At 46.5% G+C, this 24,853-nt stretch overlaps 1 protein-coding gene and 1 long non-coding RNA gene across 3 annotated transcripts in view; both read left to right on the top strand.

Moving 5' to 3' along the window:
* LOC309538909 overlaps nucleotides 1-24,853 on the top strand; it is a 206,878-nt gene that overhangs the window by 119,444 nt on the left and 62,581 nt on the right. The window lies entirely within an intron of this gene.
* Nucleotides 1-24,853, top strand: part of ADAMTS16 (ADAM metallopeptidase with thrombospondin type 1 motif 16) — an 80,949-nt gene that overhangs the window by 36,095 nt on the left and 20,001 nt on the right. For both annotated transcript variants that reach the window (XM_082234211.1, XM_082234212.1), the window contains 7 exons: nucleotides 2,323-2,471; nucleotides 5,971-6,143; nucleotides 6,708-6,838; nucleotides 9,804-9,927; nucleotides 11,151-11,395; nucleotides 13,280-13,418; nucleotides 21,893-22,019. In XM_082234211.1, coding sequence (XP_082090337.1) covers nucleotides 2,323-2,471; nucleotides 5,971-6,143; nucleotides 6,708-6,838; nucleotides 9,804-9,927; nucleotides 11,151-11,395; nucleotides 13,280-13,418; nucleotides 21,893-22,019 — 1,088 coding nt within the window. The remainder of the gene's footprint in view (nucleotides 1-2,322; nucleotides 2,472-5,970; nucleotides 6,144-6,707; nucleotides 6,839-9,803; nucleotides 9,928-11,150; nucleotides 11,396-13,279; nucleotides 13,419-21,892; nucleotides 22,020-24,853) is intronic.

Genomic DNA, 24,853 nt, shown 5'->3' with positions numbered 1-24,853 from the left:
AACTGCTAGGTTGGCAGGAGCAGGGACCGAACAATGGGAGCTCACCCCGTCGCGGGGATTCAAACTGGTTTAGACCATAGCGCCACCCACGTCCCTTCTCATGTGACTTTTAAAGGATGGCAAAGTTTCAGTTCTCAGGTTGTTTCAGAAAGTGTGGATTGGGTAGAGCCAGTGTGGTGTAGTGGTTAAGAGCGGTAGTCACGTAATCTGGTGAACCGGGTTCGCGTCTCCGCTCCTCCACATGCAGCTGCTGGGTGACCTTGGGCCAGTCACACTTCTCTGAAGTCTCTCAGCCCCACTCACCTCACAGAGTGTTTGTTGTGGGGGAGGAAGGGAAAGGAGAATGTTAGCCGCTTTGAGACTCCTGAAGGGGAGTGAAAGGCGGGATATCAAATCCAAACTCTTCTTCTTCTTCTTCTTTGAATATGAACTTAAATCTAATTTCTACCCCCATCCCTACCCACAGATTGCTGGTGTATATACATCCCATTTGTTGCAAAAATAAAAAAATAAAAACAAATGCCAGTATTTATGCTGGATAAATAGTTTGGTGCCGTGTGGTTTGCTTACTTTCCTCATCAAAATCGTCAAACACCAAAAAGTGTGTTAACTTCCCAAGTGAAGGCCAGGAGACACTGAAATGGAATACACACTTGGTTGTTTTGTCTCCTGGAAAAGCAGTGTGACCTTGAACATACAGTACTTTATCACACTGTCCAGGTGTCTCAAAAGAAAGCATAAATCTTCAAGGGAGTTCACCAAAACACCCAAATTCTTGTGGTTTAACTTGTATCTCAGTCCTAGCAGGACTTCTGAAAGCTAAGAAATGCTCACAATTTATACAACCCATGTATAAATCTTGCATATCAGGGCTGCGGTTCAGCAACTAAGATTTGTGTTCCTATCTGGTGGTCTCTTGTATCTACACATATGTCCTCTTTGGGGGCTCCAGTGTAACAGCGGCGTAGCGTGAGTTGTCAGCACCCGGGGCAAGGCAAGTAATTTGCGCCCCCCCCTAACCCCTAACCTGCAAGTTGCCGCTGGCGCTGGCGCCCAAACGACGCCGCTTGCCCGGAGGAGGAGGGAGGCAGAGAGGCGAGGAAAATGCAATGGCCCAGCAGCTGCAGCAGCACCGGCGGAGGCGGGGCTGTGAGGAGGGGCTGCCTGGCGCGTCCTCCGCGGCGAGCGCTGAGAGCCGCTGCCTGCCAGGCGCCTTCAGCCCGGACGCGCGCACAGCTCGTCGGTTCCGCGAGACATGCAGCTCCGCTACAGCCTGCGCCCGAGGCTCTTCAGCGACTCCGGAGGCAGCGAGCGCCCCCCCCCGATGTTGCGCCCGGTGCGGCCGGCCCCCCTTGCACCCCCCACGCTATGCCAGTGCAGTGTAATAAATAAATATTTTTTTATTTATACCCCGCCCTTCCCGGTTCACAAAACCGGGCTCAGGGTGGCTAACAACAAATTTAAAACACTTAATTGATGCAACAAAAACAGCATAAAATACCGTATAAAATGTGAATAACAATAAATTCAGGATTCAAAAATCAATTTAGGGGGGAAATCCATCCAATAAACATTAGATGATCACCAGGGCTAGCTGGCTAAATTAGTCCTATTTGGGCCAGCATGGAGACCAGAGGAGAATTAGCTGTGGGATCCCAGAGTGGGTAATCTTCATAAAAAGGGGAGGGGGAGGGAAGGAAAGGGAATAAAACATCAGGCTAAGATCAAATTGAAAGCCAGGTGGAATAGCTCTGTCTTACAGGCCCGGCAGAAGGAAGTTTCAATTAATGCACAAAGTGGGGGCACATTATGGCACTAGGCTCCACCTCCCAACTTGTGTGTGTCTGTTGCATACCTATGAATATTGCCAATGAAGACATATAATGGTGGTAGGGTATGCATGGATTCTGCTGCCCTACATGCACTCAGCACACTGCTGGGGGTAGATCTATGCTTGTAGAGTTTAGCACAGTGTAGCAGGAGCCTCTTTGGCAAATGCTCCCTTTTCTGTGCCCAGTGGAGCTTTTGTCTACAAGTAGGGTGACAACTCCACTCAGTACTAACCCCTTCCCTCCAGTTCAGGGAGTCAGGATTCCTCAGTCCATAACTGAAGCAGGAGGGAGCTTCTCAAAAGCAGTCTCGAGAAGTCAGAAAGTATTAAACAAAGTTTAAAATTGTGTGGTTGGGTGGGATAGATAATATAAGTGAGGTGGCTTCATTGTTGGTGAGACATGTGGTGTTGCAAACTCTTGATGCAAAATAATTTGCACTTGAAAGTATGGAGCAATGAGCAAACATCCGCAAACACGTTATATGTTTCAGTGGTGCCGCGGAGGGCAGTGTGTCAAGTATGGCGATGAAGGGCCCAAGCCAACCCACGGACAGTGGTCAGAGTGGTCCCGGTGGTCATCGTGTTCCAGAACCTGCGGAGGAGGCATATCTCACCGAGAGCGAAATTGTACGAATCCAAGGTGACTGCGAGTTTCTTTTCTTCAAGTCTAAATTCGGTGGAATAAGCCAGATGTTGCAAAGTCATAACCATGGCTTTGCATCAGCAGCTAAGGCGCAAGGGCACAATAGTTTGCTTCACCAATGTCATGCACTGGGTGCCTCTCCTTGTTTATAGCAAACATTGCAAAACACAAGACTGGGGCTTGTCCACACTTCTGCTTCTCCTGTGCCCAGAAAGCACAGGTCCAAGTGGTTTTACCTTTGCCCCACCACTTTTCCGGGAAAACCCCTCTTTACTGCTAAACCAGAACAAATGTCAGTCCACAGGGAACCTGATTGCAATTTGTTCTGATTTAGCACCAAACCGTGGGTTTTCCTGGGGGAAAGCAGTGGGGCAAATGGAAGTATGGATGAGCCTTCTGTTTACCTCCATTTGAGACGTGTTGTGATACAGTTTTCCATAGTTCAGTAGCACAGCACACAATTTGCATACATAAGATGCTAAGTTTCAGTCTCCAGGATCTTCAATTAAAAGGATCTTGTTTAACAGGGTTGGGAAAGGCGTCTGCCTGAGAGCATGAAGAACTACTGCTAGTTGAATCAGACATCTCTGTTCTAAGTAGACCAGTGATCTGACTGTGGAATGGGTTTTAATGGATAATTTATCTCATGTGTGGGTTGAAGAGTTTCAAAATCCCATCCTTGGCAACAAAAGCATAGGAATTAGGCTTTCAAACCTTGTTCTGAGATGACTGTCCCATCTTACCCTGCTTAATAAAGAATCAGGCAACAGCTAGTAAAGCAAGTTTAAAAATAAGATTTACTTACTTTATAATCATTCTTTAGTTCACAGCAACAGTAGCCAGAAAAAAGCATGCAGGCAAAATACTAAACGTATTTTTCGCTCTATAAGACACACCAGACCATAAGACGCACCTAGTTTTTGGAGGAGGAGGAAAACAAGAAAAATAATATTCTGAATCTCAGAAGCCAGAACAGCAAGAGGGATCGCTGTGCAGTGAAAGCAGCGATCCCTCTTGCTGTTCTGGCGTCTGTGATAGCTGCGCAGCCTGCATTCGCCCCATAAGATGCACACACATTTCCCCTTACTTTTTAGGAGGGAAAAAGTCAGTGTTATAGAGCAAAAAATACGGTATATTTACAGTTTAACCAGCTTCAGACATGCAGCGAGCAGAGGCATGTCTGTATCCAAAGTTGGTCAAAGGAAGAGAGGGAGAGGAACAGGAAGTATTATATGCTCCTTCCTTCCCAGGAGAGGAAGGGAAATGACATAACACAGAGTCCTCTCTAGCAATTGTATTTCTATGGTTTAAGTATCTGCCTACCAACAATACAGCTCTGTGGACTTAGCCACTGCTTACGCTAACTAGCAAGAGCGTGCATTTGTAAGGTCTGACTGCTAACGTACCACACTGACAGCGTCACATGCTCCTTGAAAGGAGCAAAAGTCAGTGGGACTTACTTCTGTACTCCTTGGAGGAAGAGCACTATGGAGACATAAAAATCATCAATTGTTTAAAAAACGTTTGAGGGGAGGGTGTTTCCCATAACATGGAATCTCAGCAAATACATTTAAACAGCTAAGGAAATGTTTTAAAGCACACCCTTTCTCTGGGGAGCTATGCATAGCCTCCTACTTTATCTTCACAGGTTAAACTAAGGTATGGGTTAAACTGTTCAGCCATAACCAGTACTTCACGCTGGAGGTAGTTATTTGTTTCTGCTCCACAAAAGTTTAACCAGATGTTTTTAGGATGCTTTCTTGGCTTATCTTTGTTCAAAACCAACTTCTTAACAATTTCCTTTAGCGTTCAGATGCTGAGAGTGCATTTCCATTGCACGGTATCTGCAAAACTGGCATGGTCATGTTCAGGCTGATTTCCAGAAAATGTAACAGAGGTTCCAGGCACCTTCAGAAAATGCAGAGGGAAACACTCTGGCCAGTCTTGGCTAACCAATCAAAATAAGCACAGATGTTTGTTATTGAGCACATAAAGGTATATAAGGCCATATTGAAACTGCAGTCTGCTTGAATTTTAAGGATGTAAGATATGGATATTGTACTGTGTAAAATTAAATGGAGTAGAAGCCTGGTATGGTGGAATTGACTGTGCCCCTCCCAACCTCAGGTGAGGGGAGGTGCCGTATTTTCTTTTTACTGCTCCCTGATTTAAAACATACCCTACAAACGAAAAGAAAATAGCATGTCAAAGGTGAAGTTTGTGGTCCAGACTGCTCTGTGTGGGCTAATTTTGTATTTGCTGCAAGTTTGTTTTGTTTTTATGGAGCCCGGTATTCACTTAGTCAAGTACACCTCATGTAGTAGAGTCTATTCTGCCACCTCAGTGTGCTAAATGTGTAGACCAGGTCTTAGACAAAGTCGGAGAGATGGATTCAAAAAGGGTGATCTAGTGCTCAAGAATATCTGTGCTGAAACTAGAAGCCCTTGTCTGCATCCTCCAACTAACGTCTGTATTCGATTGGAATAGGAACTTTCTCAGTGTCACTTGACCTGTTCCACCTACACAATGTATTGTTGGTGCCAACTAGATGCTTGGTAATCGTGGCAGAAATATGCTACCAGACATTTGCCTGGTAGCTGGAGGATGTCTTCTCACTAGGGGGTAAACTTAGGATATAATATGATATGCATAATTGCCGTTCCCTGGGCTTATCATTTGACCTTCTCTTGGCACAAAGAAGAATATTCTAAGCGCCTTAATGCAGTCCCCATCAAGCCACGAAGCACATTTAGCTTTGGAATGTACACATCCTTCAACTTTATTAAAATAGTTATGGGGGATTTCCACATTGACCTCAGACCTTGACACAGATGACTTTTTAAATGTTAATTTGTATAGGGTTTGATCTTGTAAACAGCCTGCTTTTCCAGAATGCCTTCAGCAACTGAAGGGGACATTGGGAATGAACCTGGGAACAAAAGCTTTCTGCAAGTTAGGAGCTGGTGTGGTTTTAGCTCAACTGGAAGAAGGGTCCAGTGAGACCTGAGCATATAGCAATGAGAAGAGGGGGGGCATCCTGTTCTTATTGGTGCAGTTTGGCCTCTGTTGTTAGCTCACCTGCACCTCATCTTGAGAGTACAGTGGCACCTCAGGTTACATACGCTTCAGGTTACAGACTCCACTAACCCAGAAATAGTGCTTCAGGTTAAGAACTTTGCTTCAGGATCGTGCTCCGGCAGTGCGGCGACAGCAGGAGGCCCCATTAGCTAAAGTGGTGCTTCAGGTTAAGAACAGTTTCAGGTTAAGAACGGACCTCTGGAATGAATTAAGTACTTAACCCGAGGTACCACTGTACTGCAAGGAAGCCTGTACTGAATGCACTGAGGCTGATGGATTCAACTAAGCTGGAATCAAAATGTCGCTATGCGAATGGCTACTCTACCCTCTGCTTTGTGTTGGTTTATTCAAGTACATGTTGTTAAAATGGTTAGCAGCTGATGTGAAGTAATCTTCCTCCCCCACCTCAACATTGCAGACCGTCACATGGAGGAAAGTTCTGTGAGGGTTCCTCTCGGATGTTGAAACTCTGCAACAGTCAGAAGTGCCCAAAGAACAGCATTGGCTTCAGAGCAGCCCAGTGTGCAGAATTCAACAGCAAGCGGTTCAGAGGATGGAACTACAAGTGGAAGCCTTACACTCAAGTAGCAGGTGAATTTAAATCTGTGATTTAAGATTCTGCTGTTTAAAGATATGGGCATGGTTCCCCAAAGCAGGTATGCAATTGAAGATGCCTGGACGTTCCGTGCAATGGAAGGAACATGTGGGGCTTCCGTATGCGACTTTGGTGGTTTCCACTCACCTCCAGGATCACAGTATCTGCAGGACCAATTCAGCTGGGCTTTTAGACTACATATTATTTTCTCTTTGGGCTCATCCACACTTCTGTTTCTCCCGCGATTTCTAGGTATGGGTCGGAGAGGTTGCATTTTTGTTCTGCAGCTTTCCCCAGGAAAACCCACTGCTTACTACTGAATTGGAACAAACGTCAATTGGGTTTTGTGCAGATTGATGGAAGAAATTGCAGTGCAAATGGAAGTGTGGGTGATCCTTTCTCATAAATCATGCAAACATGACCTCTGCTTCATCAGATACCTTGTTTTAAGATAACATGAGGGTTATTGTACCCTAATCTCTCTGTGTCCAACCCCCATCCCAAGCAACAGTCCATTGGACAAAAATAAACGTATGTTCATGGTTGTGTTTGCATTTCAGATCAAGACTTGTGCAAGCTGTACTGTATTGCAGAAGGCTTTGATTTCTTCTTTTCTCTGTCGAACAAAGTAAAAGATGGGACACCCTGCTTGGAAGATAGCCCTAATGTCTGTATAGATGGGATTTGTGAGGTAATAATGAAATAAGGTACTCTATTTTGCCATTCACTCAACATTCCTTACTCATAATAAGCAATGAAGGCAAAGTGTGATGTCTGATTACCTTTGATTTTATGTTGTTCAAGAGGGAGGGGTAAAATGCCAGGCTGGAATTGGACGTTGCAGGAGTTGCATGTGGCTGATGCCAAAAACATCACCAACAGTCTCGTCTTCCTCTCTTCTACCCTCTGGTCAACATCTAGCAATACAAAAGGATGCAGGCAGCAAAGTGAAGTGTCAAGAGGGTGAATGACAACACGGTATACATGTTGTATTGTGAAATGCTATCTGGAGAGAAAGGAAGAGGCAAGTCAGGGTCGCTATTTTGGCGACAGTTGTGTTTTTCCCAAAACTCCTGGTTCTGGTCTCAGGAAATGAAATATGGCTTGGAAGCTTCAGTTGTCCTAATCAATAGATCAGTCAACTATGATTGTTTAATCCTGTGTGCATTTAGGGTTTAGATGGTAAGGTAGCGCCATATGGTGTTCTGCTCTGATCATGTATAGCCAGGGATGGCGTGTTGCTCCAATTTTTAGAGCAAGAAACTAGATATGGGGAAGTGAGGTAGAAGAGGAGAAAGGTTCCTCTTGTGTTCCAGTTTTGGTGTAAAGATCAGGCCAAAGATTAGCTCTCTAAAACCTGCTTTATGGTGGAATCAGTGGGGCTTACTTCCAAGTAAACAGGCATAGGGCCTGGCTTTAGTTGAATTAATTGGTTAGGCCTAATTTTGATAGAGGCACACTTTTTTTGTCTTTTGAAGCTATTTTGGTTCAAGTGTGTTGATGTAGTATAGAATTGCAATATTGCTATGTGCATCTTAATCTCCAAGTAGTAAGAGATGTCAGGGTTCCCGGCGCATCGCTTGGGTTTGGTTTTCATGGCATGACAGTTACTAGAGGCTGCTGGCATTTTGTATGAGAGGTTTATTTATGCTCCTATACAGATGGAAAGTTCATAATGTTAATGCTGCCACAGATCTTGCTCTCGCATTAGGTTTGGCAGTGGGGGAGTGGTCAACCCCATACCACTTGATTCTGTGCAAGGAACGAGTCAGGCCTCTCTCAGTTTCAGCTCCAGTCCCCAAACTGACAGCCCTTTGTTCTCTTTCAGACATAAACACCTTGCTGTCATCATCATTAGCCAGGGGAGGGGGAGGCCTGCTCCCCTTTCAAAAGGGTCTCCAACTACAAGTTACCGTGATGATTCATTGCCCTAGCTTACATTTAGGTAAAGGGACCTCTGACCATTAGGTCCAGTCGTGACTGACTCTGGGGTTGCGGCGCTCATCTCGCTTTATTGGCCGAGGGAGCCAGCATACAGCTTCCGGGTCATGTGGCCAGCATGACTAAGCCGCTTCTGGTGAACCAGAGCAGTGCACGGAAACGCCGTTTACCTTCCCGCCGGAACGGTACCTATTTATCTACTTGCACTTTGATGTGCTTTTGAACTGCTAGGTGGGCAGAAGCAGGGACTGAGCAACAGGAGCTCACCCAGTCGCAGGGATTCAAACCGCCGAACTTCTGATCGGCAAGTCCTAGGCTCTGTGGTTTAACCCCTAGCTTACATTACAAAACAGATATTTAACAAACCTGGCTATCTACTTAACAAAGAAACTGGTCTGGCCATTTTAGCAGTCCCTTTCTGTACAGAATCCAGTCTTACATCTGTAAAAGCACAGGATTGGAAGGAAACCACAAAAGCCCATTCAGATCTAACCCTGCTCTCATTACAATATTAAATATGCCCTCTCCTTCTAAAAATAAATTAAAGACGGCCTTGAAGATGAACATAGTTGCTCATTCTTTGTTCCTTTTTGAGAATGCAGCGATACTCTGTTTCCATTGAAGTAATAAAAGTATGCAATCCCAACCCCACTTACCTGGGGGAATGCCCCACTGAATTTGGTAGGACTCACTTCTGAGTAGATGGGTTAAGATTGCTCTGCAGCTGGCTTCCGAAAGATATACAGCATAACATCAGAAATGGTGCAGGACAAGAGAACAAATACAGTGACCCACAGACAGGTCCAGGGACCTGGGTGGCACTGTGGGTTAAACCACAGAGCCTAGAAGGTGCTGATCAGAAGGTCGGCGGTTGAAATCCTTGTGACAGGGTGAGCTCCCGTTGTTTGGTCCCTGCTCCTGCCAACCTAGCAGTTCGAAAGCACATCAAAGTGCAAGTAGATAAATAGGTACCACTCTGGCGGGAAGGTAAACGGCGTTTCCATGCGCTGCTCTGGTTTTGCCAGAAGCAGCTTAGTCATGCTGGCCACATGACCCAGAAGCTGTACGCCGGCTCCCTCGGCCAATAAAGCGAGATGAGCGCCACAACCCCAGAGTCGCTCATGACTGGACCTAATGGTCAGGGGTCCCTTTACCTTTACCTTTACAGACAGGTCCAGCAAAAACTTCAACGACAGTTTTCCCTCAAGGAATTTGGTTTTTTCCCTTTCCTCCAGCCACTTTCAGTGTTGGAACAGAGCTGAGAAGAGAAGCTATGGATTGGGGAAGCCCTGGCGTGAGCTACTAAAAAAAAGAAGCAGCAGAAATTGGCTGTCCCTGCTTTAAATTGTCAGTAAGGTGTTGACCCTTTCTCATTTTTTATTGTTCCACTTTTATTCTGCCGCTCCACCCAGAGGGCATGAAGAGGCCATTGGGCCTATTGTGGAGAGTTACAGAAGAGAGGGGGAGGAAGAGAGGTTCCACATGTCAACATAGTTTCATATTATGAGCAATAATACCCTGGCAATTACCCAAGGTGAATGAGGCTTTCTTTCCCCCAAATGTCTGCTTACTCAGCCTTTTGTCTGGAGAAATGAAACATGCCTAGGAAATAAAAATTTAAAAGTCTGATGGTTTCCTTCTAACTTTCGCAACTGACTTATCACTGTGATCTAAACGCAGACGTTGCAGATGATTGTGTGGTCCTTGCCTTGCAGGTGGTTGGCTGTGATCACGTCCTAGGCTCCAGTTCTGTGGAAGATGCTTGTGGAGTGTGCAAAGGAGACAATTCAAGCTGTAGAATATATAAGGGGCAGTACACAAAATACCACCCTACAAATCGTAAGTGTGCGTTGAAACAGCATGAGTACCTTCAGACTCGTAGCTGGCATTGCTCAAGAGTTCAAAGAAACCAAAGAAATCTCTTTTGAAAGGTTCAGTCTGCTATCTCGATTCAAACTGGTGCTAAAGTGTATCCAAAGACAGATTAATACCTGCTCCCTGATCTCAGGAACCATTATGCAAAATTTGGTTATGATAACTTAAGAGGTGTCCAGAGGCATATGGACTAGACAAGCAATTTCCCAAAATACAGTTGTACCTCGGAGGCTGAACGGAATCTGATCTGAATTGCTGTTTGTTCCTTATCAGTGTTAAGGAGTGGGTTTTCGGTGCTCGTACATGGACCAGGAAAGCACTGACTTGTGCCTAGAAAGTGTGCAGCCAAAGTTAAGCGTGGATGTGCCCCTTGTCAGAGGCATAGGAAGGGGGGCTGCGGTCCGTCCCGGGTACCATCCCAGAGGGGGGTGACAAAATCCCCCCTGGGCAAATTGCACCACTGCGCCACAATCGGACCCCTGCCAGGAGGATCGCACCGCCAAACTGTGATCGGACCCCCAAGTGGATTGTGCCACCCCGAGGATTGCTCCCGTGGGCAGATCACCCTGCCCCTGTGGGCAGACCACCCCACCCCCGTGGGTGGATCGCCCCGCCCCCAGGTGCACACCGCTCCGGGTGCCTGAGCAGCTAGCTCCAACACTGCCCCCTGGATACGAATTCCCCTTGTCCCCTAATAATACAGGGTCACCATCACATCCACCCACCACCAACACATGTTAAAACAGAGCTGGGTAGATTCCAGAACTCTTTGAAAACCCTGCTTTTAACCCAAGTAGGAGATGATAGAGGAAGGGGGTAGCAGGAGTGATAACCACGCCACTTGGGTAACATGAAAACAATTCATGCAAGATCCATGGACCACCATACCTGGAGTGTGTTCTCTCCTGCCCAAGGTCTGCAAAATCAGGAGCTGGAGTTACCTGCACTATTGACCAGTGAGGGAGCGGGAGACCAGGTTCCTAATATTTAATACAGGAACTTTATACTGGCGGCCAGTCACAGAAGCTAATGTTGCACTCCATGAGGATTCCAACTTAAGTCTCAGCAACAACAGAGCCTTAAAATTAAACAAGAACTTGATGAGTGAACAATTCCCTTCTGGCTCCCCACCTTCATGTGGTGCTGGCTAGGATACTAAACTCGGTTTCTCTTCCTCCTTTGTCTAGAGTACTACAGCTTAGTTACTATCCCTGCTGGAGCACGAAGCATCCGTGTGTATGAAATGAACACCTCCAGCTCCTACATTGCTGTTCGGAGTTCCAGTAAAAAATACCACCTCAATGGCTACTGGACCGTTGACTGGCCAGGGAGATACACGTTTGCTGGGTCTGTTTTTGACTACCGAAGGCCACCTAACCAGCCGGAGACATTAACTGCTCCTGGGCCGACAAATGAAAGTGTGGTAATAGAGGTACGTTACGTTGTGATACTTAAGTTCCATGGTCCAAAAGTTGAGAGAACATTGTGCAGTTACATGACATGGCCTGTCCCAGATAAGGAAGGCATGCGTCTGATAGTTATAGGCCCTCTTCTGACAGGTTGTGTGCCCACAACCCGAGACTTCTCTTTTTTATATACACAATTTATTAATTTTATGATAACAAAAAAGAGCTAAAACAAAACAAAACAAAAACATCAAAATCATACTACTTAATTAATTGCCTTCCCTCCAACTCCCCCTCCTGGTTCCATTTTTTGTACTTATTTATACATGTCCATTGAGTCTTATACTCTTAACTATCTGATTTTAAAACCTTGTGCATTTGACCTTACATTTGACCTTTAAAAGTTCAACTAACATAGAAGCCAATACACAAAGCTTACTAATTATGCCTGAACATTTCTCCCCTTTTTAAGAGAAAATAAAAAAGAACAATGTCCTTTTTCCTTCTAGGGCTTCAAATTGTCTAGTGTGTCCACCATAGTTCATTCATTTGTTTTGCCAATCTCCTTCATCTTCTTTGACGGTGGCTTCTTCCTTCTATAGAGGTGGGCTGGTCTTGGCCTGGGGTCCATTCTCAGATGTAGGGACAAAGTCTTTTGCATGATAAATCCATTAAGTCCTGTACCTTCCAAAATAATAGCTTCAATTTTTTTTAACAAAGGTCATTTTCAACATATTCTTCAAATCTTTATGTATCACTTCCCAGGCTTTCTTAATAATTTTACATTGCCACCACATATGGTAGCCTCTCATACCTAACCCGAGACTTCTCCAGCATGGAAGTCATGGCTGCTGTTCCCTTCTCAAGCCCCTCCTACTTCTAGGAGACAGTGGGGCTGGGGAAGATGGGGAATCTACTGACCCGCCCCTCATCTCAACTACCCCTCCTCCACCTTCCTCCGCCTCAGACTGCCCTGACTCCCCCTCCTCCCTTGGCTCCTGACTTGCAGGTGGCATGACACCCCATAAATAACTAGTCCCCTCTCTTGGGTCATTCCAGTGGTCCCCTCCTCTGCCCCGCCAGTCCCTGACATTAGAGCATGTTACTGTAGAATCATTCACTCTCTGCCTAACCTACCTTAATCGGTTGTTGTGAGGATAATATCGGGAGGGGGGGAGAGAACTAGGTACACTATCTTCAGCTCCTTGGAGGACCAGCTGGCATATAGATGTAATAAATGAATGTATGAAGACAAATTCAGTTACTATTACTGGGTAATATCCAATCAACATGTTCCATCAGTGTTATGCATTAGTTGAGCACCACCCATTGTTGCTGTTGTAGTAAACCAGGGATCAGCAAGGTTTACCGGCCATGGGCCGGATCACTCCCATGGAGATTGTCTGTCGGCTGGACTGGCGCAGCGCGACACCGGAAATCGTGTCTGTGCATGTCCGCGGCACCCGAAATCGCTTTTGCGCATGCCCAGACACTGAAAATTGTGCCTGTTCAGAAGCAATTTTTGGCATCTGGACATTCAAAGACACGATTTCCGGCACCGCTCAGCGAGTCACCGCTCCGTACTGTGCTGGTTTAGCGCAGCATGTGGGAGACTCGCCGAGCGGGTGGCACGGTTTGGGGGCAGCTTGTGAGCCGGTAAAACAGTCTTCGTGGGCCGCATCCAGCCCATGGCCTGCACGTTGCCGACCCCTGTAGTAAACCTTTAGAGTTTGCTTTTTATATTAAGCAATATATAAATAATAGCTTAACAGTAAGTATATAAATAAATAGTAAATCTTTAGAAGGCATACTTTCTTTTCAGAGAAACTCTCTTGCTAACTCCACATTCAAAATTTCAGCAAATGCTAAGCTTATGCTGCTATCTTTCCCTCTTTTGTTTTGTTTCTTAGCTTCTCTCTCAAGGCAAAAACCTAGGAATTGGCTGGGAATTTTCCCTTCCCAAGGCAGAAAGTGAAAAAATGACAGCACTGAAGCCTAACTATACATGGGCCGTCACCCATTCCGAATGCTCCGTCTCGTGTGGAGGAGGTAATGTATCTCTGAAATGTTCAAAAATACAGTTTTATTGCAGACCACAGACTCTTTCCTGTCAGGAATAGCCCTCACTAGGCACTTCCAGGCTGCTCGAAAATGTAACCTGTAGGAATAGAAAGCTCATTTATGGGCTATATAATTAGGTTGGCTCCTTCGTGTTATGTTAAATATGGCGATGGGGGATGCCCAATACTTTGTTACGCTGATCTTCACTATGCAGAGGAAAGTATTGCTTTAACATGACACTAGAAGAAGCAGCACCAACCAATCATACTTTTAAGACTTCAAGTATTTCCACATGTCACTCTGAAGAACATTATTAGCTGGCCATCGGGAAGTAGAAGGAGCAGCAGTAACCAATTAAAGAGAAGACTTCCTTTTCTGGAAATTCAGAGCCACTGTTTCTGCTTTAGTGGGATGGTAGCACTTCTGGCCCAGTTCGTCTTGATGGGCGGCTGTTGGAGCAGGAATGGCAACACACTTGAACCTGTCATTTGCAGGTGATAAGTGCTCTGATTCCCATGGAAGAGCCTTTTCATTCCCACCGCCACGCTGACTTTTCCTTCCTTGATGGAGGACGTATCCACACTTAACTTTTGCCCTAACCCTTTCCAGGCAAGAGGTCTGTGCTTTAACACTCCCTTGTCCGTGTGTTGGTTTTTTGTTTTGCTTTTGCCCTGAGCTTTCCCCACAAAAACCTTCTCTTTAGCGCTGAATCGGAGCAAACATTCTACCATTTATCCATCCTGGAGACCTCTGACCCTTTTCTTCTGTCCCTTCCTCCCTACTCCTCCACTGGAGATATCAGTGTTGCGTGGTGAGTCCCTGCCCCGCCCCCCAAGTGGAAATAATGACACATGACACAATTATTAAGGTTAATGGGCTAAATAAGGCCACAGCTTTATTGGTTACAGGTGATGAGCGGTATTGGCTTAGGCATTGGTCCTAACCGACTATATCCAACTTCAGCCCGTCCGCTTGAAGTCCGGGAAGGGTTAACCACCAGTAGGGGGAGTCCTGCTGATGCACATCAACTAGGAACTCCCCAGGGGTCACCAATAGGGGGCGTGCCTTAGACCCTCACCTCCCCAGGTTTCAGACAGGGCCACGCCCCCCGGAATCCTTTATCGGACTACCCTTCAATACGCGGGGCAGGTGATGGCGCTACCTCCCCTCTTCCAATGCCTAACCACCAATACCAAGAAAGTTGTGACGATTTTGCTACGAGGTAGGCGAACACCAAGTGGCTGATGCCAATTTGCCAAGTGGAAAAATTCCTCCCAGGGCCCTCAACGGCGACCAACCAAGGTCCATAGCAAGGTCCAGGAACGAAAACCTTATAGGGTGAGAGGGTGGGAAAAGCAGGAACAGCTGGCAGGCAGCAAAGAGGGAAATCCCCGGCCACATCCTGCTTTAAATAAGGCAGGCCACATCCCCAGAGCCAACCGATTGGCTGGCCAGGAGGTGACATGGCCGGGAATCCCCCCAATTGCGCGGGGGCTAGGGCCGTGAAGCCCGCAACTCCACCTCCTCTGAAGGGCGGAAGTGGCTTTGCTTCCACCATTCTCTGCTTCCTGGCTCCTGCTCGCTTCCATGCCAATGGTGGGGCTTCCCTCCTGGCAGAGCTGAGCAAAGAGGTCCCTCGGCTCCATTCGAAACATCTCCATCAGAGTAGACTGGGGCTTTGGATTGCTCTGTGAAGAAGGAGGGGTTCCTTGTTTCCTGGCTATGCTTCATAAAAAGTTGGTGGTAGAGGCAAACAGCTCTACCTCTCTTTTAAATCAGAACCAGTGAAGGCGGTGAAGGTCCTGTGTGAGTGCCTGGAGGCGGTTGGAGGATGGATGGCGGCTAACAGATTGAGGTTGAATCCTGACAAGACTGAAGTACTGTTTTGGGGGGACAGGGGGCGGGTGGGTGTAGGGGACTCCCTGGTCCTGAATGGGGTAACTGTGCCCCTGAAGGACCAGGTGCGCAGCCTGGGAGTCATTTTGGACTCACAGCTCTCCATGGAGGCACAGATTAATTCTGTGTCCAGGGCAGCTGTCTACCAGCTCCATCTGGTACGCAGGCTGTGCCCCTACCTGCCTGTGGACTGTCTTGCCAGAGTGGTGCATGCTCTAGTTATCTCCCGCTTGGGCTACTGCAATGCGCTCTACGTGGGGCTACCTTTGAAGGTGACCCGGAAACTGCCATTAATCCAGAATGCGGCAGCTAGACTGGTGACTGGGAGTGGCCGCCGGGACCACATAACACCGGTCCTGAGAGATCTGCATTGGCTCCCAGTACGTTTCTGGGCACAATTCAAAGTGTCGGTGCTGACCTTTAAAGCCCTAAACGGCCTCGGTCCTGTATAACTGAAGGAGCGTCTCCACCCCCATCATTCAGCCTGGACACTGAGGTCCAGCGCCGAGGGCCTTCTGGCGGTTCCCTCATTGCGAGAAGTGAGGTTACAGGGAACCAGACAGAGGGCCTTCTCGGTAGTGGCGCCCGCCCCGTGGAACGCCCTCCCTTCAGATGTGAAGGAAATAAGCAGCTATCTTCTTTTTAAAAGACATCTGAAGGCAGCCCTGTTCAGGGAAGTTTTTAATATTTAATGCTGTATCATTTTTAACACTTGATTAGAAGCCGCCCAGAGTGGCTGGGGAAACTCAGCCAGATGGGCGGGGTATAAATATTAAATTATTATTATATTATATATAAACAGGATCAGGCCTGAGGACTGGATGGTGAAACTGGGGGGGTCAAAACTGATGGATCTTGGGCTTCCAGTTGCCTATCTCTAAGTTGACCCCATGAACATTTTGTGTGTGTGAATGTGTTGCAAACACACAGAGACATACACACTTGCCCTCGGATGTGGATGCTCTCAGCTACACTGCCTTGTATTCTGAGAAGGTACCCGGACACCAAGGCTCGATTTCAGACAAAGAGTAAATTGTAAGATGCCAGAGTTTGAGCAGCCTCCATATGGGGTGATAATCCTGTTGCTTGTTCTCTGTGAACATCTGCCACCTGGTTCAAAAGACCAAAACACTGGGAAAAGAAGAGCTGATGTCATCAAGAAGGTAAAGGTCAAAGTGGCTGTGATCCATCAGAAGCTGTGAATCTGGTCCTTGTTTCGGCAGCTCTAATGCAAATACTTTTGCCTTTGATCTAAGGCTGCTATGCTTGTCAAACTGTAACAGTATTTTTAAGTGATCAGTTTGTTCCCCAGGAAAAAAAAACAACCTTCCTTTCATCTTTTCGACTTTTCATTTACAGTATATGTGTTACAATCTCCTGGATCGTTAGGATTAGTTACTGATACATTACTGAATTTCACATGGCTAAAACTGGAACTAAAAGCTCGGCAGCCTGTGTGTTTTTCAAAAGTAAGCAGCCAGGCTTCTCTGTTAGAAAAGGAAGGGGAATTTCCAGGGGAGAAGCCAAGGTTGGGAAGGAAGCCACTTAAGCCTTTGCCCATTCACCACTATTCTTATCGCTGGAGCTCTGGATATTAAAAAGCCAAAATAATACAGAACAGAAAGGCAGCTGGAGTGGGAGGTTGCAGAGGGGAAAGAGTGGAAACCATGAAGCACACAGACATTCACTGCACTTTACACACATCCACTGGCTGAGCAGCATGCTCTGGCACCGGGAGTAGAGAGCAGGCGGGGGCATGGCTGGCCTGCGTCCCAGGGGGCATGGCGCGCATCCCGGGGATGTGGCTTGCCATCCCCGCAGGGGCGTGGCCTGCGTCCTGGGGGGCATAGCGCCTGGTGTGCTTGGGGGTGCATGGTACATGTCTGGGGCGGTGGCCGCGATGGTGCCAGGGGCGGTTCACTCTCCCTGCCCGCCCCCCATTCCTCCACCAGTGCACACATCCATGGTGAGACATATATAGGTTGCCAGATATTTAGTTGTCATCTAATTTCCCATGGGTCACTTTGTCATTGACAGCAGCGATTGAAGGTTTCTTGTCATACCTTGGGTTAAATATGCTTCAGGTTGAGCATTTTCAGGTTGCGTTCCGCGGCGACCCGGAAGTAACGGAATGGGTTACTTCCGGGTTTTGCTACTTGCGCATGCGCAGACGCTCAAAATGACATCACATGCGTGCGCAGAAGTGGCAAGTCGTGGCACGCACAGACATGGGTTGCGTTCTGCTCAGGATGCGAACTGGGCTCCGGAACAGATCCCGTTTGCATCCAGAGGTACAGCTGTATTTCTTCTGCTTGGGGGGGGGGGTTGCGAGGGGTCTCTGTTTCAGTTTGCAAAACTCCTCTCAGATCATATGGGTGCAATGAGCCGCTAGCCCTCAGGGAACAAACCCAATCCCTTGAGGCCAAGGTAGCTGCTTAGGAGAAGATGAGAGCCAGAGAGGTCGGTTGGCAAGCCCTTTGGAGATACGCTAGCAGCATCCCACCCCCAAGGCAACAGCTTCCCTGCTGTCCTATAAAATGAGGATCTTGGAGTAGGTCAGGGCCACTCTGGGGGAAAGGGAAACAATATTTTAGAAGAGACCCATTCCTTGTGGGAGAAACCTGATATCTTCTATGGAGGATCCCCCCAGCAGCAAGAGGGATTCTGGTAATACAACGGTGTGATCATTATATGGGCATAAACCACTGGGTTTGTGAAGGGTGCGTGGATTACCTCCTGGTGACTCACCTGCCTGGTGTAAAGTTTGTGGATGTCACACAAATAATCTAAATAGAAATGGAGAGGAGCCCATGGTCATCTTGGAACATGCTGGCATCTGTGGCCTGAGGAAATGTAGTTGTGTGGCCCTGGAAACTAAATTTAGGTTGCTTCAAGGTAACTTTCTCTGAAATGCTAACTGTTCCCATGCCAGCTAGACAGGAAGAGCTAAGACATGGGTAGGCAAACTAAGGCCCGGGGGCCGTATCGGGCCCAATCACCTTCTCAGTCTGGCCCGCTGACGGTCCGGGAATCAGCATGTTTTTACAAGAGTAGAATGTGTCCTTTTATTTAAAATGCATCTCTGGGTTATTTGTGGGGCATAGGAATTTGTTCTTTTTTCCCCCTTCAAAATACAGTGGACGCTCGGGTTGCGAACGTGATCCATGTGGGAGGTACGTTCGCAACCCGCAGCGCTGTGTCTACACATGCATGTGCACATGCACAAAGCATGATTTAGTGCTTCTGCGCATGCACACGCACCGAAACCCAGAAGTAACCCATTCCGGTACTTCCACGTTCGGCGTGGTGCGCAACCCGAAAACACTCAACCTGAAGCGTCTGTAACCCAAGGTATGACTGTATAGTCCAGCCCCCCACAAGGTCTGAGGGACAGTGGACCGGCCCCCTGCTGAAAAAGTTTGCTGACCCCTGAGCTAAGAGGATGGTGCCATGAGAGCAATACAAAGAGGCCAAAAAAACATGTCTGGCAGTTTGGAGAGAAATGCCATGTATAAATGTTTATATGCTAATACTTGAAGCTGGTGTTCTGAAGCGTTTTAGAGGAGAGATTCCATCCCAAATTCCATAAAGTGGACGGAGGTGGCCTGGTCATGACAAATGACAATGCAAAGTTCCTGTGATTTTCTAAGTCAACTGAGTTGCAAATGGGTTTTCTTTTTCCTGGAAACGACATGGAAATGAGTTGTAAGTTTCTGCTTGGTGCCACTAAATTTCAAGAAGTGGATTGTACATCATGTGAAATATCGCGTAAAACATGAGAATTAACGAGTAAGGAAATGTCGGGAAGACAGACATCTGTTTTATCTGTGCAGATGAAAAGGCTGTGGTTGCCTTCTCTCCCAACGCTTGCTTCTCAAAACAATTCGGAGTAATTCCCTCTTGCTGGAACTATCCTGTGCTGTCACTGTTATCATTTAAGCCTCTGAACTTCTTGCTCATTAATTGTGCAGACAGCATGTGACGGGCAAGTCTATAAAATGCATGACCAGTTTGTCTGGAGGCGCAGCAAGCCACACATTGTGTAACAAACAAAAATAGCCGAGCTCAGCACATGAGGCAGACTGCGGAGGCAGGGAGGCCTGATAATAGAAGGGGAATAAATTGTGGAATAGAATCCTTCCAACACTGGGTGAAGGGTTAAGTCGCCTCACACGCCGCCTTTTATTGGTAGTTTTGAAAGGAATTTACGTTCTGTTTTCTTTGTGTCAGGAGAAAGCAAGTTCATGCAAAGTGCTGCGAGGTAACAAAAGTATGCTGGCAAGCAGATCTGTGAGGGGAAGTGGGGGAAAGATACAGTAGGAAAGGAGTTGGTCTCTGCTTGTCTACAGGTGACTCTTTGAAACATTTCCTTCACTGTGTTCATGGGACTTTGCCTTTCGTAGAGGATTCCCCATAGTGTGTCTGAGCAAGCAATGCGTGGCGTGTTCTTGAGTTATTAAATAAAGCTTGAGAGGCACTGCCACCTTGCCGACCCCCCACAGATAAGTGTCCGTGACAGCATAGGAGAAAGAAGGTGCAAGGCCAAAGGGAGTTATTGGGGAAAGCATCACCCATAGATTAGCAGGATGTTCTTCCCACCCTCTATAGTGGCCTGAAATGCTGCCATTGATCTAGGGCAAGGCCTCCTTATGAAGAACAAATGGGGGGATGGAGCAAATGTTGAAGTCCAGTGCGCACAGGGCCAAACTGCATGTTCCTTTTGCAGATACTATATGTCCATGACTGCACTGTGAATGTAAGGCATTGCTTGCATGGGTCCTGTTACATCCACCACATGTAAGACTGTTGAGCTTTGAGATGGACAGCTGTACCCGTTGGAAGGCTTGGGTGCAGTGCTGCTCTGCCATCATACATGACCACACGACCCTTCCTCAAACCTGACCTCCATACGATGTTGGACTACAAACCCCATCATCCCTGACCACTGGCCATGTGGGTTGGCCATGATGGGGATTGTAGTCCTACCACATCAAGGTTAAGGAAGGCCTCTCTGCACACTTAGAGCTTTGTCTAAAGTAAACCTTCTGGGAATTATGCCATAACACAAAAGGCATGCAGTGACTATCAAACACACTGCGTGGAACACAGTTGCAATCTAAGCAACCACCACACAACTATTTGTGTGAACTAGACCGTTCCCATTATATAGGCACCATCCCTGCACTCTTGATCTCTTATTTGCATAAGCAAATAAGACTGAAGTGTGAGCAGATGCCCCCTGTCCTGTTCTGTTGCCCCTCTGTGTGGATTGATTTTGCCTCTTGTTGCACTCTGCTACCTTGGAGAATTTTCAAAATTCATTTAGGAATTGGTGCGTGCTTAGTCTGCTACAGTTTTCTGTTGTCAGTGCCATATGTGCATTGATTTTAAAACTCTGTGCAAGAAGTATTGTTGATGTGATCGTGCAATTACATGAAGATTCGTTGTTGTCATGTGATTTAATCAATGCCCATATGCACTCCTGAGCTTCAGTAAACTGCGTACATGGTCTGAAAATTTAAAAGAAAGATTGGTGGACTGAATCATAGAATCACAGAACTGTAGATTTGGAGCGATTATCTAGGGTCATCTAGCCCAACTCTCTCAATGCAGGAATCTCAACTAAACCATCAGTAACAGGTGGCCATCCAGTATTTCCTTAGAAAGCTCCAATGATGGAGAGTCCACCACCTTCTTAGGGAGTCTGTTCCGCTCTTGAACAGCTCTTACCATCAGAAATCTCCTTTCTTGTAACTTGAAACCATTGATTCAGGTCCTACCCTCCATAGCAGAAGAAAACAATCTTGCTGCATGATTAGCTACTTCAGAACCCCCAAATCCAGAGACAAGTTTGGATGAGGAGAATTTTGTAAATATTCCTAAATAGACTACTCTAAGAGAACACTTGTTCTCTTCTGCAAAAATCCGAAGCATTTCCCTGATCTGGTCATTGAAATTTTCTCACGTACATCCCTGTGAATGGAAAGGAAGCCAGGTGTTCTGGAACCTTCTCCCCAAAAGCTTAGTTTTATGCAGCTATACGTCACGTACATAAGCATTAGAGGGAAATCTTATACAGTGGTACCTCGGGTTACATACGCTTCAGGTTACATATGCTTCAGGTTACAGACTCCGCTAACCCAGAAATAGTACCTCAGGTTAAGAACTTTGCTTCAGGATGAGAACAGAAATTGTGCTCCGGCAGCATGGCAGCAGCAGGAGGCCCCATTAGCTAAAGTGGTGCTTCAGGTTAAGTACAGTTTCAGGTTAAGAACGGACCTCTGGAATGAATTAAGTACTTAACCCGAGGTACCACTGTATATGATTACCAGAGCTGCTCTGAGATAATCAGTCATGTAATTAGCAAATACCTAAGGAAAACACCAGACTTGTTTATTTGAGCTGGGCACCCGAACCACAGGAGGCAATCAGAAAAACGAGATTGCTATTTACATTGGGTTATGTAAGACGTACACGGTGGATTTGAGATAACCGAGAGATTGGGTTTCGGATGCATGCAGCTGTTTGCAACTTGGTACTAGCCACCTGTGTTCTTTTGTATGCAGGTCAAATGGTCACAAAAGCAAGTTGCTACAAAGACGGGCAGGTACAGGTGGATTCTTCTTTCTGTAACCCTAAGACTCAACCAGCTCCTGGAATTGTTCCTTGCAAAATGGCAGCTTGCCCTCCAAGGTAATAAAACCCATCACAAATTGTGTGTTTCCTCTTGGCGCATGCATTTATTTTAAAATGTTTGCAACACAACTTTTTGATGAAAAGTTTCCGAGGCTTTTCCAGGGAATGTTATTGAGGTTTTGTTCAATCTGCACTGGCTTCCAGTTCATTTCTGGACAAAAATTCAAGTTTCTAGTCACTGATTATGATTATAAAGCTCTAACCTGTTCCGAGACCAGTGGATTTGAAGGGCTGCCTTCTCCGACTGTCGGGAACGGCCCAGGCTGGGACCAGGAAATCTTGGCCCTGTGTACGGCTGCCCTGTCCCCAGTTTAACCCACTTCAGCCATGAATTCCTTTATTAGCCTCCAATTCCTCTTCTTTTTCTTTCCCCTTGTCCTAACCCACCACCTGTAATATGGAAATAATACAGTGGTACCTCGGTTTAAGAACAGTCTGGTTTAAGAAAGCTTCAGTTTACAAACTCCGCAAAACCGGAAGTAGTGTCCCGGTTTGAGAACTTTACCTTGGTCTAAGAACGGAATCCAAATGGTGGAAGGGCACCGGCGGCAGGAGGCCTCATTAGGGAAAGCACGCCTCGGTTTAAGAACAGTTTTGGTTTAAGAACAGACTTCTGGAACGGATTAACTTAAAAAACCAAGATACCACTGTAAAGGTAAAGGGACCCCTGACCATTAGGTCTAGTCGCGGGCGACTCTGGGGTTGCGGCGCTCATCTCACTTTATTGGCCAAGGGAGCTGGGGTACAGCTTCCGGGTCATGTGGCCAGCATGACTAAGCCGCTTCTGGCGAACCAGAGCAGCACACAGAAACGCCGTTTACCTTCCCACCGGAGCGTTACCTATTTATTTACTTGCACTTTGATGTGCTTTCGAACTGCTAGGTTGGCAGGAGCAGGGACTGAGCAACGGGAGCTCACCCTGTTGCAGGGATTCGAACCGCCGACCTTCTGATCGGCAAGTCCTAGGCTCTGTGGTTTAACCCACAGCGCCACCCGCATCCCTACCTTAGCTGTTCTCAAAACCGTTTAAACTGAATATTTGGATCTTCCGCCATGCCTGGCTTGATGCTTCTTAAGTTACGAAGACTCGATATATTGAAGAGTGAAATGCTGAGTATTATTACTATTATTTGGTAATAGTAATACCTTTGTCTGCTGTCTTCCGCCTCCTGCTCTTCAGTATCAGGAGATGCTGTACAGACCAGACTGGCTTGCAGAAGGTTGCCCTGGCCTGCGCAGCATCACAAAACCAGCCTCCGCCTCCTCCAACGCTGTAGATATATTTCCAAAAGTGTGGCAGGAGGAGGAAGAGGAGTAGTGATGGGCAGGGTCCAAGTAAGTTTCCTTCCATTTTTTGACCCTGCGCTCTGGTGTGAACCAACTGACTCAAGCCACAGCACAGAACCAAAAAAAAAAGCGCCAGAGCACAGGAGCTAAAATGGGACATCTGGGATGGGATCAGAAGCTGGGGTGACGTCTGTCCATCCAGGATGTCCCAGTTAAATCGGGACACTTAGGGGTATGCAATTACCTGCTATGGAGCCATAAAATAAGCCCTCCAGGTGTTGCCGACTTTAGGTACCATCAGCCCCGGGAAACATGGGGCATCATGGGAGTTGTAGTCTATAATATCTGGAGAGCACCATCATGCTGGCTAGACTTTTGACAGAGAGTGGTTGCCAAAGGGCTGTGGTTTCCGCTCTCTGTGTCTTTTGTTGCTCAGGGGTCATTTTTCACATGGCAAATATGACTTCTTGTCAGGATCTTAGTTGTGTTAGTGTATGAAAGAGGAGGGGAACATTGAATACTGGAGATAGATAGATATCACATTCAGGTTTGCATGCCTCTTATTAAATATAGCAACCAAACTCTCATTTGGGATCCTGCAAGAAAAAGGAATACAGTGTGCATGCACACGAAAGCTCATACCAAGAACTAACTTAGTTGGTCCTTAAGGTGCTACTGGAAGGAATTTTTTTATTTTGACTATGGCAGACCAACACGGCTACCTATCTGTAGTCCAGAGTAAAATACTCTGCAAAAAAAAAAGTGCCTACCTAGAATTGCAGTTTCAGAAAGAAGCATACGGTTTTTAATTTTTAGGCACTCCAGCACTTTGAGGACACTTCTAATTTCATTGATCCTGAATCATCGTAGTGAAATAGTTATTTAATCACGGCACATGTTAAAATGGGCAAGCAGTTATATCATGGCTCTGCGCGCACATATAGTGCCTTACATCATTTATGTGCACTCTCTCGAGTTAAAAGAGACATCGCATTGCCGTCTGAACCTTCCAGACATCATTTCTGGGTTCTACATGGGATATTTTAGAATTCATGGCTGCAAGCCCTGAAGGGGTTTGGCTGCAGTCCCAGATTTGAGCATTTAAGCCAGCTGAGCTAGCTCATGAAGTCTATAAATATTAGGCTTACACCAGAGCAAAGCTTAAGCTGGTTGTTAAATTGCTGAGCATAATCGAAACTTGTGCAGCGTAAAACATTTATGTAACGTTCTTCTCATGGGTAATAGAAGATGATGATACAATTCCAGTTAATTCCGGTTTAATCCTTATTTATCATTATTATTTATTGATTTGATTTCTCAGGTCTAAGGAAACGCACTCACTTCATTTGGTCTAACAGGAAGTGATGGCAAGCTGTAGGGCAGGGGGTGGCTAACCCCAGGTTTGGGGGCTGATGCAACTCGCATGAGCAATTTACACATTCGCTATCATTTCACCATGGGCTTATCCACACTTAGCTTTCCTCTGCTCCTTTCAAGCACTGTCCACATGTTAAAACCCAGTGTTCAAATACCTTTTCTTCCTT

Source organism: Podarcis vaucheri (genome assembly GCF_965113315.1).
Source record: "Podarcis vaucheri genome assembly, chromosome: 8".
Taxonomy (NCBI): Eukaryota; Metazoa; Chordata; class Lepidosauria; order Squamata; family Lacertidae; genus Podarcis; species Podarcis vaucheri.
This window is presented reverse-complemented; position numbering and strand designations above follow the sequence as displayed.